At 36.2% G+C, this 15,566-nt stretch overlaps 1 protein-coding gene across 3 annotated transcripts in view; it reads left to right on the top strand.

The window, feature by feature from the left end:
• Nucleotides 1–15,566, top strand: part of Nav3 (neuron navigator 3) — a 619,731-nt gene that overhangs the window by 494,066 nt on the left and 110,099 nt on the right. For all 3 annotated transcript variants that reach the window (XM_048359143.1, XM_048359134.1, XM_048359124.1), the window contains 3 exons: nucleotides 3,626–3,734; nucleotides 4,320–4,703; nucleotides 9,160–9,279. In XM_048359143.1, coding sequence (XP_048215100.1) covers nucleotides 3,626–3,734; nucleotides 4,320–4,703; nucleotides 9,160–9,279 — 613 coding nt within the window. The remainder of the gene's footprint in view (nucleotides 1–3,625; nucleotides 3,735–4,319; nucleotides 4,704–9,159; nucleotides 9,280–15,566) is intronic.

The raw sequence follows: 15,566 nt of genomic DNA, 5'->3' as shown, positions 1-15,566 counted from the left end.
AAGCATTGAATCTAGCCTCTTCTATAAGTAATGAGAAAGCAGTTCCTACCAATGTCAACTCAAGTGGATTTCAGAACACAGTCTTCTAGAAAATGCTTGTCATTATGTCTGACACATATGGGAAGTCTCCTTCAGGAATAGTGGTTGACTTTGAAATTATGCAAATGAGAAGGGAAGCAGCATGTTTGTATCAAATTTGTCATGTGTGGTATTCTGCTAACTTGGATTTGGTGTACTGAATGTTTATTTCATTACATGTGCATTCTCCTATTTGGCCTTTTTCACCCCACCCCCACCCCAAGGCCTCTAAACATCAGTTGAATACAAATTTATAGGACATTTCAGACTATGCAGTCAATTCTTAGGGGGTTTGTAAGTGCACTTAGTTTTAATCTTGCCTTTTGTGGGTCATTGAAAACAGTTACTGTAATAAATTTTACTTTGCTTATTAGCTCTCACGACATGAGAAAAGTCAGCAATTATGGTTTGTTCAGTAAGTGATGGGGCACAAGGTCTGTTTGTCTGGTTGTTGTAAGTGGGTCAGTGTCATGAGTAGATGCCATGATGGCAGAATCAGGGGAGGAAAGGGGAAGATAGACAGGAAGGAAGGGAATTTGAGGAGGAGGAAGGGAACGAGGGAATGAGAGCATGATTCTGAAATATGAAGGAAAAAACATAAACAACCCCTGAATACAATAGGGAGAATTCCAGGATGTAAGAGATTCCTGTCAGATTAGAAAAAGGAGATTTAAAAGGAAATGAAACAGAGGTGAATAATATTTAGTGAGAAAGGACATCAAAACTGCTACATTCCTAAAATTAATGTGTAAAAGATAGTTTAAATAATTTGGATATCAATTTTAATATTGTGACAGTCAGCAAGTGTTTCAGGCACAGCCCTCATTTAATCTTAAGTGTTCAGTCAGAGGGAAGGGAGTCAGGGAAAAGGACATGGTACTTAATGGTATTTTCTATGATTTTGTCTAAGGTGCATGATTTGCACTTGCCCTCCCTCTAATGAGAGTCATGTCAACACTTTTGTCCCTTTATGACTTGACATTTCTCACCATCAACTGGAATGTGCTATGTGAAATATTCTGGATTCATTTGGGTTTGCTGCTTTACATTCTTTCCCATTCTTCTCTCTTCTTGGTCCATTTGAATAAATCATTTTATTGTCCCTGCCTTTTCTTTGACTACAATGATATTCATTTTCTCCTCTTTAATTTTTTGCTTACAATCCTTCCTTTTCTTCAGTGAGGAACAAAATGGAACAAGGAGCCTGATGAGACTTGTTTGGGAAAGGCAAAGAGGGAGGATGAAGAATGGTAAAGGGATGATTAAGATCAAGAATTGTTGTTGAAATAAATAAAATTGTTAAAATGAAACTCCCTTGTGTAATTAATTGATGTCAAGTACAATGTCTTTACATTATTTAAGTGAGGGTGTCCTCACATGAAATGATATTAGTAATAAGCATTTTAATTGGAAATGATTGTTATATCACAGTTGTAACTACTTTCAACATCCCATGTGTATCTGTAGATGATGTTCTTGTATCACCTTGTTGGATTGTATTTACACTATCTCTGTAATCTTATCTGAGTATATTGGAAACCGTGTATACTGGTATTAGAATTAGGAAATTGAGAGGGAATACCAAAATTGAGAGACAAGGGTAAATTAAGAGAAACAACAACAAAAGCAATATTTGCAAAACTGTATGGTGTAAGCGAACTGAACACCTCGGGGGGGAAAGGGGGAGGGGGTCGGGGTATGAGGGACAAGGTAACAAACAGTACAAGAAATGTATCCAATGCCTAACGTATGAAACTGTAACCTCTCTGTACATCAGTTTTATAATAAAAACTTAAAAAATTTAAAAAATTAAAAGTAAAAAAAAGAAACATTTTAATGATGGAAATAATTTTAATTGAAAGAGAGCAGACATAGAATGACAGCAGAGTAGTACCTGTGTTGGACAGCATTGGAATGAAGAATAATGAACTAACAAGCAATGTTTGGCAGGAAAACGTAATAAGAAATTAACACATTTTTGCATTTAATGGCTGCCATGATAAAGGTATGGTATACATTTTATCAGATCCACTGGAGCTCCTGGAAGGAAATTAAGAGAAGCAAGTTATTGTTCATTGCCCATTCCTGTTCTCATAATTGCACCTGATATTGTAAGGAGAAGTGGAGAACTTTCCAGCATTGAAGACAGAGGCCAGACCTCTCTCTTACATGAGGCATAGACTAGTTTTGTGCCTGCAAGGCAAAATTTCTGAACTAACTACCAACCTTTGCTTAGTAATATGGATGTTAAATATTCATCTTTGATATATATATACATATATATACATACACCTTTGATATATATGTGTGTGTATGTATGTATGTATAGGTACACATATATATTATGGTCAGAATGCTAAGGAAGTAAATTAGCAGGTTAAATTGTACATAGGAAGTTAGAAAAAATTGTATAAATGCATCTTGCCTTGTCTCTGTGACAGTTTCATAATGCTATTTAATATATGCTATTTCTCTGCTTTTTTTTTTTCTTCTCTATTTTCCCCCTAAATCGTCTTTTTTTTTTTTTTTTTTTTTTTTTTTGGCCAGTCTTGGGCCTTGGACTCAGGGCCTGAGCACTGTCCCTGGCTTCTTCCTGCTCAAGGCTAGCACTCTGCCACTTGAGCCACAGCACCACTTCTGGCCGTTTTCTGTATATATGGTGCTGGGGAATCGAACCCAGGGCCTCATGTATACGAGGCAAGCTCTCTTACCACTAGGCCATATCTCCAGCCCCCTAAATCGTCTTTTCATTTCTTATATTTCTTTACCTACAGTTTGCTCATGGACTCTTCCTCCCTCTCCTATTCTCTTCCCTCATCTGTGTCTGTTCTAATCCCTACCTTTCTCCCCTCCCTACTTATTCTCCAAAGTCTAAATATAAATATGTTATGTAAATCAGTTTATACCAACTATTCCAAGTACACTTAGGAATGCTATTTTGTCGGGCACTGATGGCTCATATCTGTTATGCTAGCTACTCAGGAGACTGAGATTTGAGGATCATGGTTTGAAGCCAGAGTGAGCAGGAAATTCCATGAGACTCTTATCTAGAAAACTATTCATAATAGCCGGAAGTGGTGCTGTGGCTCAAGTGGTAGAGTGCTTTTCTTGAGCAAATGATGCTCAGGGTCAGTGACCAGGCCCAGACAGAGTTCAAACCACAGGACTGGCAAAAAAAAAGAGAAAGAAATAGGTATTTATTGAAATATTTAATGCCAAAATAATATATGGTTTTTTAATTAAGCTGAGACACAGAGGACAGTGTATTTTCCAGTGAGTCCCATTTTTCAATGATGAGGGTTACAGATCTGAAATATTAGTGTTTTTGCCACTTTAAAATTATTACTTGTGATGTTACACCTGTTTCTATTCACATTTTATGTGATAAAAAGAAGAAATATACCTTTCAGAAGATAGTGGTTATTTAGAAATGGTATCTCATTATTTCTTAGAAGAGAATTTTACAATCATCAGATATAATATAGCATTATCTCAAGAAGAGTTAATTGATCTGAGCAGCAGACTCACTGTCCTGTCTCTCTTCCAGGTGAAGACCCTGAAACCAGAAGAATGAGAACTGTGAAGAACATAGCGGACCTAAGGCAGAACTTAGAAGAAACCATGTCCAGTCTTCGTGGGACCCAGATCAGCCACAGGTTGTTCCCCAAATTTTGCATCTTTGGACCAATAAAGATAAAAAGTAGCCCTACAGTCAAGTATTTCACTTCTCTTATAATGGAAGAGAAGAAATATAAATTACCCTTTTAGTATTTTTTTACTTGAAATTTCCATGACAATTAGTGATAGTTCTTAAGCATAAAATTCAGGATTAAAGAAAATCTCTTCCACATATAATTTCGTGATCCAACTGAATTAGCTGCAGCAACTTTGACCCTTGCTAAGTAAGTCAGGTGCATGCCTGCTCTGGAACATGAATATTCTAGAAAATATTCAAGAATGAGTGTAGATAGCTTTCATAGTCAGAGAAGTTACAGACGGTATACTTTTTTTTTAAAAGGATTAAAGTCAGATTTTGTTCTGTTATTAGGGACACAAAGGACAGCTGCAAAATGCATAACTTTCTCACATTTTGTCATCTGCAGAAGTGATTAGAATCACAAAATAACCTATGCAGTCATTTAACGTTCACGAATGCAGTATATTGCTAAGGAACACATGAATCTGGCCTTTCTTGCCTCCATGCACCAGAGTAAGAGTTATCTATCCATTTTGGTTGACAGCACTCTGGAGACGACATTTGACAGCACAGTGACAACGGAAGTAAATGGAAGGACCATACCCAACTTGACAAGTCGCCCTACTCCCATGAGCTGGAGGCTGGGCCAGGCATGTCCCAGACTACAGGCAGGCGATGCTCCGTCCATGGGCGCTGGCTACTCTCGCAGCGGTACCAGCCGATTCATCCACACAGACCCCTCCAGATTCATGTACACAACGCCTCTCCGCAGAGCTGCGGTCTCTCGGCTGGGAAACATGTCACAAATCGACATGAGTGAGAAAGCAAGCAGTGACCTGGACATGTCTTCTGAAGTGGATGTTGGTGGATATATGAGTGATGGGGATATCCTTGGGAAAAGTCTGAGGACAGATGATATCAATAGTGGGTAAGTGATCCAGGTCTTGATAGCATTGCTCAAATAGAAGAGATGATCTCCTGAGATACATTCACTAGAGTTGAATGCAAGTTTCCTCCACAAAGGTCTTAAAAAATGTGAGCGATGTGATGTGAGCTGATCTGGGGCCTCTCCTGAACTCATGCATGGAACGTTTTATACATACATACATATACATATATATACACACACATACATACATAAATATATACATACATATTCAAGGTTTCTATAGAATCTTTACATCATAAGGCATTAAACTGTTGTATTGTTTTGCAGAGTGATTTGCATATGCTCTTAACTAACAGATTGTTGTAGAATTTTATAGTAAAAGAAGTAGGAAGGAGACAAAGTTCCGTTGAATTGCATGAATTACTCTTCTGGCTCTGGTTGCCTAAAACTGCTTTAAGGAAACATATTTTGTGGCACTCTCCAATTGGATACTTCTAATTGGAAGTATCCAGGTGGAGGGAATATCATGTTAATGTTTAAAGTTGCAATGTAGTTATTCTCTTTGGATGTAATTATTTTTTTAATCTCAGTCTTTGTTCTCCATTTTCCAATTATGTTTTTTTTAAATGTGACTATAATGCTCTTATAATATTTTGACACTTTAGAATATTTGGTTTAATCAGGGTGTGAACTTTGATGGAAGAATGGGAATATGTGCTATTATTAGTAGTATAAAATACAACATTCTACTAAAATTATTATTTACCACAGTAGCTTTATATATGTGATAGAATATAAGAAACTGAAATTGAAAAATTGAGAGAGATCTGTTCCCATACAGGGAACAACTGAGACATTCCAGGAAGTGTTTAATTTGAAATCATTTATTTGCTTATTCATTTTTATTTTCTTTTAAGTAGGTATACAAAGGGGTTTCAATTCAGTGTTAAGATGTGTACAAAATGTATCTTGATCAGTCTCACTTCCTTCATCATTCCCCTCAGTCTTTCCCAAACCCATAGTTCTCAATTTACCTGGCTCCATTTTCACATTCATCACATTTTCACAATAGTCAGTATATACTGATGATTATTTTAAGTCAGAGAAAAAATGACTTCGAACGTCTATGCTACAACTCAAAGACCTAATCACAAACTTCACTTTCTCCTCACAAATCTTCAGTGTTTTCCTGATGAAAACAACTGAAGACCCAACCAACACAAAATGAATGATGATGTTTACTTTAAATTATTTTTTCTCAATTCACCACAGTGGATGTCATGAAGTCAATACAAACAGGAATGAAGTTTCATTTTTTTCATATGTACTCTAGGTAGAAGTCAGAAAATTACTTAATTGGCATTCTGAGAATTTAGAATTCCTTGAAGCATGTGAAAGCTTATCTTTTTCCTTCTCTTTTTGAAATTACATCATACACTTGGGAATGTGAATCTGTCAGTAATTAGGAATTAGAGAAAAGTTTCTCACGGTGAGGCTGAGGAAGTATCTGTTTATGATGCAGAAATAGAACACTCCGGAAAATGGGGAGCAAAGATACATTTAGTTGGATAGAAATTTAATCACTGTATCTTATCTGAGTACACTGGATACTGTATATACTGGTATTAGTACTAGGGAAGTGAAAGGGAATATCAAAATTGAGAGACAAAGGATAAAAAGACAACTCCAAAAGCAATACTTGCAAAAACATTTGGTGTAAACCAACTGAACAAGTTATGGGGGAGAGCAAAAGGGGGAGGGAGGAGAGGGGAATGAGGGAGGAGGTAACAAACAGCATAAGAAATATACCCGAGGCCTAACGTATGAAACTGTAACTTCTCTGTACATCACTTTGACCATAAATAAGAAAAAAGACATTTAATTTGTTAAACTTTTAAGTGCCACAGTGATAAATATTTAGACAAAACTTAAAGCCTAGAATTAAAATTCTATACAAATCACCAGATCTAAACACAAGTAATCTGATAATTCTAATGGGTGAAATAATTAAAAATAAGAAGATAAAGATTTTAAATAACCATTATCTTCTGAAAAGGTATATTTATTCTTAGTATTTCTTAGCAGCGAATTTTACAATCACCAGGTATGATATACCACCTACAAGTGAACAAAACAAAACATATCTGATATATACATGCATATATGTATATATGTAATGTATATACTGTATATATAACTTGATATCGATTAATATCAGTGAAGAAATAAACAGACATAAAAAGAATATAATAGCAAATCACATTAACAGAGATTTCACAGACAAAACACTAATAGCTAATATCAAATCAAACATATGACTGATTTATTAGTAATATGGAACTTATAAATTAAAACCAACATTAGAACATCCATTGGTCCACATAAACATGCCAAATATTGGCAAAATATTTCAACAAATATTCTTTTCTGTTTATATATAGAGTTTAAGATACAAAATAATTTTGAACACTATTTGCTATTGGCTAGTAAAATTGAATATGGTTGTGACTTTCTGACTCAGAGGCTTCGCTCCTGAATATAGAATCTAATAAACTATTGCCTGTAAGCACATGTAAACATGTACATAAATTTTGGTGGAAGTATTATTTTAAACAAGAGGAAAGAATGCAAATAACTAATGTTTATGATGGCCAAATGAATTAAGAAACTATAGGACAATTGTAAACTGGAGCTGTATAACACTAAGTAACACAGTGATACATATTAATCTAGATGAATTGCAAAAATCTAAATTTGAGTGAAAGAAGCAAATAATAAATGGTTCCTTATCTTGGTATTTAATTGTTAGTAAGTGGACAAATCATGTGCTTTTAAGCAGCATATTTTAGTATACATACTTATGTGCTAAAACCATAAAAAAGATAAAAAGAAAGATTAGTCCAAAATCCAGGATATCAGATAGCTCTGAAGGAGTTTTCAGTCTGTGATTGGGAATGTGGTAATACTGAAGACACTATAGTTAATATTATTTTATTATTATTTAGTAGATGCTTTTATAGATTGTATGCTCTTGCCTAATTATCACATATGTCACTGTAAACATTTTTAAAAATACATAGTGCTGATATGGTGGTACTATTGGTTATCATTAACATAACTCAGAAAATGGGATTGAATCTTTTTTTTCCCTTGCGTTGAATGTTTCCTTGTTTCCGTGAATTTGAGAAATAAAGTATAGTGATTGAGCTGATTCCATTTTACAGAAGTTGGAGGCTTAGAATGATTCCTATGTAAACTGGGTGAATGGTGGTTTTCATTTGAATACATTAACACACATAAAAGAAGCAAGCATTAGTGACACAGAAAATATATCCACTTTATTATTCTTTAGGGATCAGGATGATCAAACAAAATTATATGCATGCATGAAATGTCATAATGAAATCCCTTACTATGTACTATTTAATACATGCCAATAAAAATAAAAGCAAAAAGGGCCTCAGTATCAGTTTCATGCTATCTGTATGACAGTTATGGGAAATTCAGGTATTGATGCATAGGAAGCACTTTAATATCTCCTAAAGCATGTGGAGTGGCATTTTCTGGAAATGTTAACTTCAAGTAAATACTGTATTATAAGCCTAGTATTTTGCTCACTAGCTTTCACTGAGGGAAAAAAAATGGTTAGCTATAACACATGAATTTCCATTATTAGCCACATGGAGAAATGCTGAGTTATTTCTTCATCCTAACTTCTCAAGAGGAAAAAAAAATTAGCTGAGTTTCATTTGGGATAAGAGATTGAACACCCTGATTGAATTCTAACAGCCAAGGAAGCAAAGTGACCTGAGCCAGATTTTGTCTATAAGGATCTACTACGTCTGTGTAATTGTAATGCCTGGTTGATGGACAGGAGATTTCAAAGGAAATAAGAGGCTAGTGTGGCTCTTCAGCACAGACAGTATTGCATGATGACTCCCTTCATGACTTCTGGAGCTCACTTTCTAGATTTCTTCCTCAGATCTCATGATTTCTTGACTGACCACATGTACTTAACCTTATAGCACTTTTCTTCATCTCTGTTATGTAGATGATAACATTATTATATGTCAGGTATTTATAGTAGGTTTTGGCAACATGTTGAACAATTTAATGCATTTCAGTTATCGATAATAGTGTAGCATAATTCTTACTTATCAAATATAATTTAAGTTTATAATGTCCTTTTTTTCCAAACATGACACTTAGAAAATTAAATTGTTTTTCCCCGATTTATTAAAAGTCACATTTTTATAAGCTTGTTTGAAATGCTGACAGCAAAAGGAAAATAGATTCTCTAATAGGGATAGGTACAATAAGGAACATTGATTTCCTAATAACATTAAAAGACATTTATGTCTTCCTCATGAGAATATTTTCAGAGAAAATATCTTCACAAAATTCCCTGGGCAGTTAAGGAAAATTGTTTGTTGAGGAAAATCCTACTGATGAAGTAATTTGATTTTCGGTTGATTAATTAGGCATCTGTTTTCAGATACATGACAGACGGAGGACTTAACCTATACACGAGAAGTCTGAACCGATTACCAGACACAGCAACTTCCAGGGATGTCATCCAGAGAGGTGTGCATGATGTCACCGTGGATGCAGACAGGTAATTCTGCCTTCATTTAAAAGGTAACAAGAGTTGTTCAGCCTAACCAGAGAACTTGGTTTTGATAAAATTTACCATTCGAAATATTTTAAAACTAAGGGATTTCATTCATGGGACCATTATTTTGCATGTGCACTGCTGAAAAATTGTGATACTTGTGGGAAAACTTACTAATGTATTATCTGAGCCCAGGTGCCATTGGTTCATGCTTGTAATCCTAGCTAACCTAGAAGTAAATGTAGGAGAGGTTCATAGGTCAAGACTAGCCTGATCATAAACATGAGACCATTTATCAATTAAAAAATACATGGACAAAGTAGTAACATGTCCACCATCCCAGCTAGGTAGGAAGTATAAATAGGTACATTGCAGTTGAAGCTGGACTGAGCGTACAGTTAAGACCCAGTTCCCAAACTAACAAAATGCAGGCAGAGATAGATGGCTGACACCTATAATCTTAGCTAGTCAAGAGGCTGAGATCTGAAGGGCACAATTCAAAGCTGGCTTATGCAGGAAAGCCACCAAAACGCTGGAAGTGGAGCTGTGGTTCAAGTGGCAGAGAGCCTTGGGCATAAATGCTAAGAGACAATATTCAGGCCCTGAGTTCAAGCCCTACTACTGGCATGCACACACACACACACACACACACACACACACACACACACACACACACACACAATGTAAAGTAAGGTAGGGTGTAGCTAAGCAGTAGAACAAGATTGGAACAGGCAGCACAAGGTAATAAGCACAAGGCTCTGAGTTCAATCCCAGTACCACCAAAAACCCCAACAAACTTAATACTGCAAAAAAGCAAGCTTGTAAGCATAGATTCATTTTTCATATCTGAATAGAGCCATGCCAATTGATATTTTCAGTTGATATACCCTTAAATTTACCTGGAAGATAATGATGTAAAATGAAAACACAATTCAAATCATCAGATAAAATACTCCCCATGCTTTTCTTGAGAGTGTTGTTGAAAACATATTTTTTTTGCTTAAGGATATTTTCTATGTCTCTCTCAAATTTCTTTAAGGTGTGTGTGTATTTTTATATGTGTGTATGTGAATTTTTCATTTAGTGGTTATTACTTGGTGAAATTCTGATTTTCAGAATCATCAATATTTGATAAGATTTTTCTTCACATATTAATACATTCTTAATGTAATTATATTCCCTTTTCTGTCAGAATTCTCTTTTGAGAAACAAAGATTCTTAGAGTAGGTGCTTCCAGAGTTGATTAGATCTACTTCTTCACAGGCACTTTCTCTCTGCTGTCATGGTCTACCCTTGTGTGTAGAGTGCTTACAATACCCATCACGTGCTGTGGTGTTAGGAAAGCGGAGAATAGGAAAAGAACAATTGAATGAATATAGGCTAGCTATTCATTACAAATATATACTCATCTAGGCACCCAGAGTAAAGTAATTGGGAAACAAATCAATTGAGGACCAGAACAAGCCAGAGTACAGCAAGAATGTTCTCAAGGAAAGGCAGTCAGCTATGTGGGAAAAAAAAGGAGACACCAGATTGAGAGTGAGAAATCCAAAGCTAGGCTACTTTCTAAACTGATGACCTGTACATTGTTATGTGACAGTGGAAAAAAATGAAAGTCTGGAAATCTATTTGTCTTTGATAAATGAGGCTGTTGATGGCAGAGCCTAGAAATCAACACAAAGAAGACTTTAGGTGGGAAATAACTGGGATACCCTATGCCTCTTACAAGGCTAGGGTCTGGCTGTGGAATCACATAGCAAAAGAAATACAAGCATGGGATTTGTGTTTTGTTTTGTTTTTTTTGGTGGTGGTGTTTGCTTTTTCTTTGAAAAATTTTTTTCTTTTTGGAGAAAAAAGGATGTTGCAGAAAGGGAAGGAGAAAGGGGGAACACACACAATCATGTTATTCAGCATACACTATGTAGAAAAAGAACTCTAGTTGGGGAGGGATGGAAGTTGAAAACTGGGGAAAGCAAAGGAAGGAGTGACATTGTCTAAAAAATAAATGTCCTCACTACTTGACTTATGAAATGGTAGCCTCTCTGTACAACAACTTAATCATACCAATAAAATTATATCTTTAAAAAAGAAATACAAGTAGGCATTGAATAAGTTGGGGACTACCGAAAAAGATTAGTTCTCCTTGTCTGCTATCTGAATTAACAGAAACTCTTGAGATACATTAGAAATACAAGTTTCCAGACCCATCTAAAAACTCTCACAGAATCAGATATTCTGGTGCAGGAGTCCAGCGGTTTTTTGTTTTGTTTTGTTTTTTGATTGGAATAGTAATATACATAATGATCAGATTCATATGTACCATTAAAGTTCAAGAAGCAACATCTGGAAATTACTAAATAAATGCCAAGCATACTAGAATACAACAAAGAGCATTCACATTTAAACATAAAAGATGATAGTTTGTATTTACTTTATTAGCTATGTTTTATCATCTTCTCTTCTACTGGCAGCACTATCTGTAACTTATGTCAAATCTTGGTTTGTTGTTGTTTTCCCCAAATATTTTAGTGAAAGTTTCTTTAAATAATATACTGGGTGCTGGTGACTCACGTCTTTATTCCTAGTTAGGCAGGAGGCTGAGATGTGAGGTTTGTGGTTCAAATCCAGCCTGGCCAACTTAGTCCATGAGACTATTATCTTCAGTTAACCATCAAAAAGCTGAAAGTGTTAGAAGCTCATGAATAGTGCCCATGCTCTTAATTCGAGCCCCAGAAGCCACCCCCCCCCCCACGCAAGTAAAGGAAAACAGAAATAATATGAAACCTATTAGCAATTTCTTCATTTTGGCGAATTTATAGAAAAATCTCTCAGTTAATATTGCTACATATTTACAGTGAAATGCCACCAGCCAGGAAGAAGATGCTGCTCAGTTGTTGTAACTGTAAATGAACTTGGGAGCCATGTCTCCAAGCTAATTATAACAGCACAGATTTGGAGTTAAGTCTTCCAGACACAACATCCCTGGCTATGGCCTCAGGCTTGGCTTAGTTATATTCTTGGCAGCAACTAACTAAGTTGTGTTTAATCATTTTGTGAATTAGCATTGTGCACACAAAATGTTACATTTGAATCTCTGATGTAGAATGAGAAAACAAACCCTGAGCATGAACCCAGGACAATGAATTTAGGAAGTACAGCCACTTGAGGAACTGCAACTGAGAAGACTGACCTAAGTTGAGGCACAAGAGGGTTGATATTTGGGAAATAGTGAAATGAGGGATGGAGAACAATGTCAAATCCCACAGAAAAGTAGACTTGGACAAATAGTTTCTGTTTAGTGTTTCAATGAAGTGGTGAAGGAGTCCTCTAGGTTGTAAAAGATGAGAAGAAAATGGAAACTTAACAGGTGGAAGCAAAGAAGGGAGAGGGGTGATCACTATGAAAGCAGCAGTAAAGGTAAGGCGAGAGGTCAGATGGAGTGAACTCAATGGGTAGAATAATAATTATTGCATTGCTAATTTACCCCGTTTTGTTTGGAGACACAAAAAGAATTTTAGCAATCATACAAAGCAAAATCCTAGAAAATGGGGTGGTAATTCTTGAGATAGAATTATCTAGTAAGAGGTTATGGGACTGCTGTAGATTTCATACCTACATTAACAACTCCTGTTACATGTTGAAGCTTGGCTCCCACTGTGATGAGGTTGGATCGGAGGTTGGAGGTTGGATTGGGGAGGTGGTTATGTTATAAGAGCAGACCTCTGAGCAATGGGTTTAGTATCCATGAACACACCTGCCCAGAGCGCTCCTAAATCATTCCCACAATGTGAGGTTATAGCAGAAAGATGGCAGCCAGTGAGACAAGACCTCTGCAGACACCAAATCTACAGGTTGCTTAGATACCAGTCGTGAAGGGGGGCATGTATTTTGTTGGAAAGCCACTCTGTTCATAGTGTTTGTTGTAAAGGGAAGACAGAAAAAAGAAAGGGGTGGGGGAAGGGAAAGAAGGAGACAGATACCAGAAGGAAAGAAAGGAAGGCAGGCAGGCAGGCAGGCAGGCAGGAAGGAAGGACTAAAACAAGAACTAAGATGACAAGCAAATGTAAAAGTTGGCTGAGAGAAGAAGGAGTTCTTCCTGTGAATGATAAAACATTATCAACATTAGTGTGGAGTTTGGGGGAAACTATTTGGGAAATATCATTTTACTTTCTCTGTAAAGTGGAGGTTAAATTATTACTGAGAATGAAAACCATATGTGCTCGCTAGGCATTGAGAAGATTGTCAGAATTATCACCGAATGCTGATAGAAATCTTGAAAACAATACAGAAGTTTTGCAGAGATTATGGAAAGTCTAATTAGATTAATAAGGGCTTCATTGAAATTAATTCCTGTGACAAAAGTGACCTGGATTAAGAGTACAAAGCTGTGATTTTCAGTAAATTCACAGCATTGCCACAATCCAGTTTTATAGCATTTTTTCAACCCCAAGTAGGAGCTTCATGCTCATCTCCCTCTTGTCCCACTACTGTACTCATCCCTAGGCAAGTACTTACCTACCTCATGGCCGGCAGAACAGGTTATCTTTTTCTGGATCTATCATGTGCATGGATATAACTATTCAACTATTCATTCTTTTAATATCTAATCTTTTCATGTTTACTCATGACTTTCAAAAATCTCAAAATACAGTATCTCAGAGAAAGTGCTGCACATGAATTTGACTCCCTAGTGGAAAATTTTGATCTGTGAGACTACAAATCAAATACTAAAAGTATGACAGATAAAAGGGCTTGGGAAATGCAGTGAGGGTTCTTATGTGTTTAAATGAATCTCAGATTATTAGTGGCTCTTTATATACAGAAAGAAGTCTGGGTCCATACTATTATGCACAGCAAATATCTAAATCTATAATTGTTAGCCATGTGCAGAAAATTCCATTACCATTTAAAATGAATCAGAAAAAATGGTACTAAAACCATCTGGAGTGTCACCTATAGTGGGGAGGATACCTTTACTTTTACTATGCCTGTTTGAAACTGAAACAAAGCAAAGTCAGTGATTTCTTCTAAGATGGCAGACAACTTATCTCAGGAGTCAGGTCCATTCTGCTTGTCACTAAACTGTGTACTCTGTAATAATTCATTCTGTTTCACACTGGTTTGTTGCAGCTTAATCACAGAATCAATCTCTTCCTGTATCTTAAATTAGTTTCTTCATTAACTCACTAGTTTTATATAATAATTAAAAGAAAACACAAAAATGTTATTAGGATGAGATGGAAATAGATAAGTTAAATATAATTACTTTATCTCAAAATCTAATGGTCTGCCTCTTTGCTTGTGGTTTTTTAAAGTAGAAAGAACTCAATGAAAAACATGAGGGAAGAGGCCCAGCTGTTGGCTGTTGTCTCTGCTCCCCATCTGCTCTGCTCACCATGGGAGGCCTTTGAGTAGACCCTGAACTTCTCTCCAATTTTCAGAGCTAGCTGACTTCCTGGTGAATCACCTTCTTCTACACTTCCTACATCCTAGGAAATGCCTTGTTGGATTTAACTTATAGTAATACTGTATGTACTAGAAATAATATGCAATACTGTATACATATAGAGAACCTACTTTCTCCCAAGCACTGTGCTGTGCTCAATTCTGGGGACTTGTACTCAACTGTCTTACATTACCCAAGCCTTTGAAACTTAGAACCCAAAATATCATTGAGATTCACAGGATATTTGATCACTGAAATGAGCCAGTTTTATGTGAGTGTATTTGTATGTGTGTGTGTGTTTGTGTGTGTATGTGTGAGTGTGTGATCCCTCTACTTGTGTTTCCCTGGTCACTGGGTATGCTAGACACATGCCACTATACACAGCCATTGTGTTGGAGCCAATGGGCTCAGGAATGGCTGTGTTGTTTCTGTATTTTCACGTTGTCATCCCTCTGTGTATCTGGGTTCAAATTTTTCTTTCTTTTTTTCTGTTTATGGTAAGGACATGAACCTTAATAGATTAGGCCCAACTCAAAAATACCTTTGTTTAGTGTAGACCTCATTGTAGCTTTGTGACCTCTGTAACGACCTTGTTGCCCATTAAGATTTCATTATGAAGGACTGTGAGTTAGAACTTCTGTATATGGATTTTGGGTGGTACACAGTTCAACCCATAACACTCTCAGGTAGTTTCCGCTCTGTCAAACTTGGTCCCTATTAGAATGTCAAGTAACAGGTCTGAGAGTTATATCTCATCTTTTCCATCCTGCTAATTAAAAGCCATAGCTTGTCTCTAGAAGCCCCGAAGCTAGGTAGCAGACAAATGGAAGTGCACTAAGACAAA

This window comes from Perognathus longimembris, chromosome 1, assembly GCF_023159225.1.
Source record: "Perognathus longimembris pacificus isolate PPM17 chromosome 1, ASM2315922v1, whole genome shotgun sequence".
Taxonomy (NCBI): Eukaryota; Metazoa; Chordata; class Mammalia; order Rodentia; family Heteromyidae; genus Perognathus; species Perognathus longimembris.
Note: the sequence above shows the minus strand (reverse complement) of the source record. Positions and strands in the feature narration are given on the sequence as shown.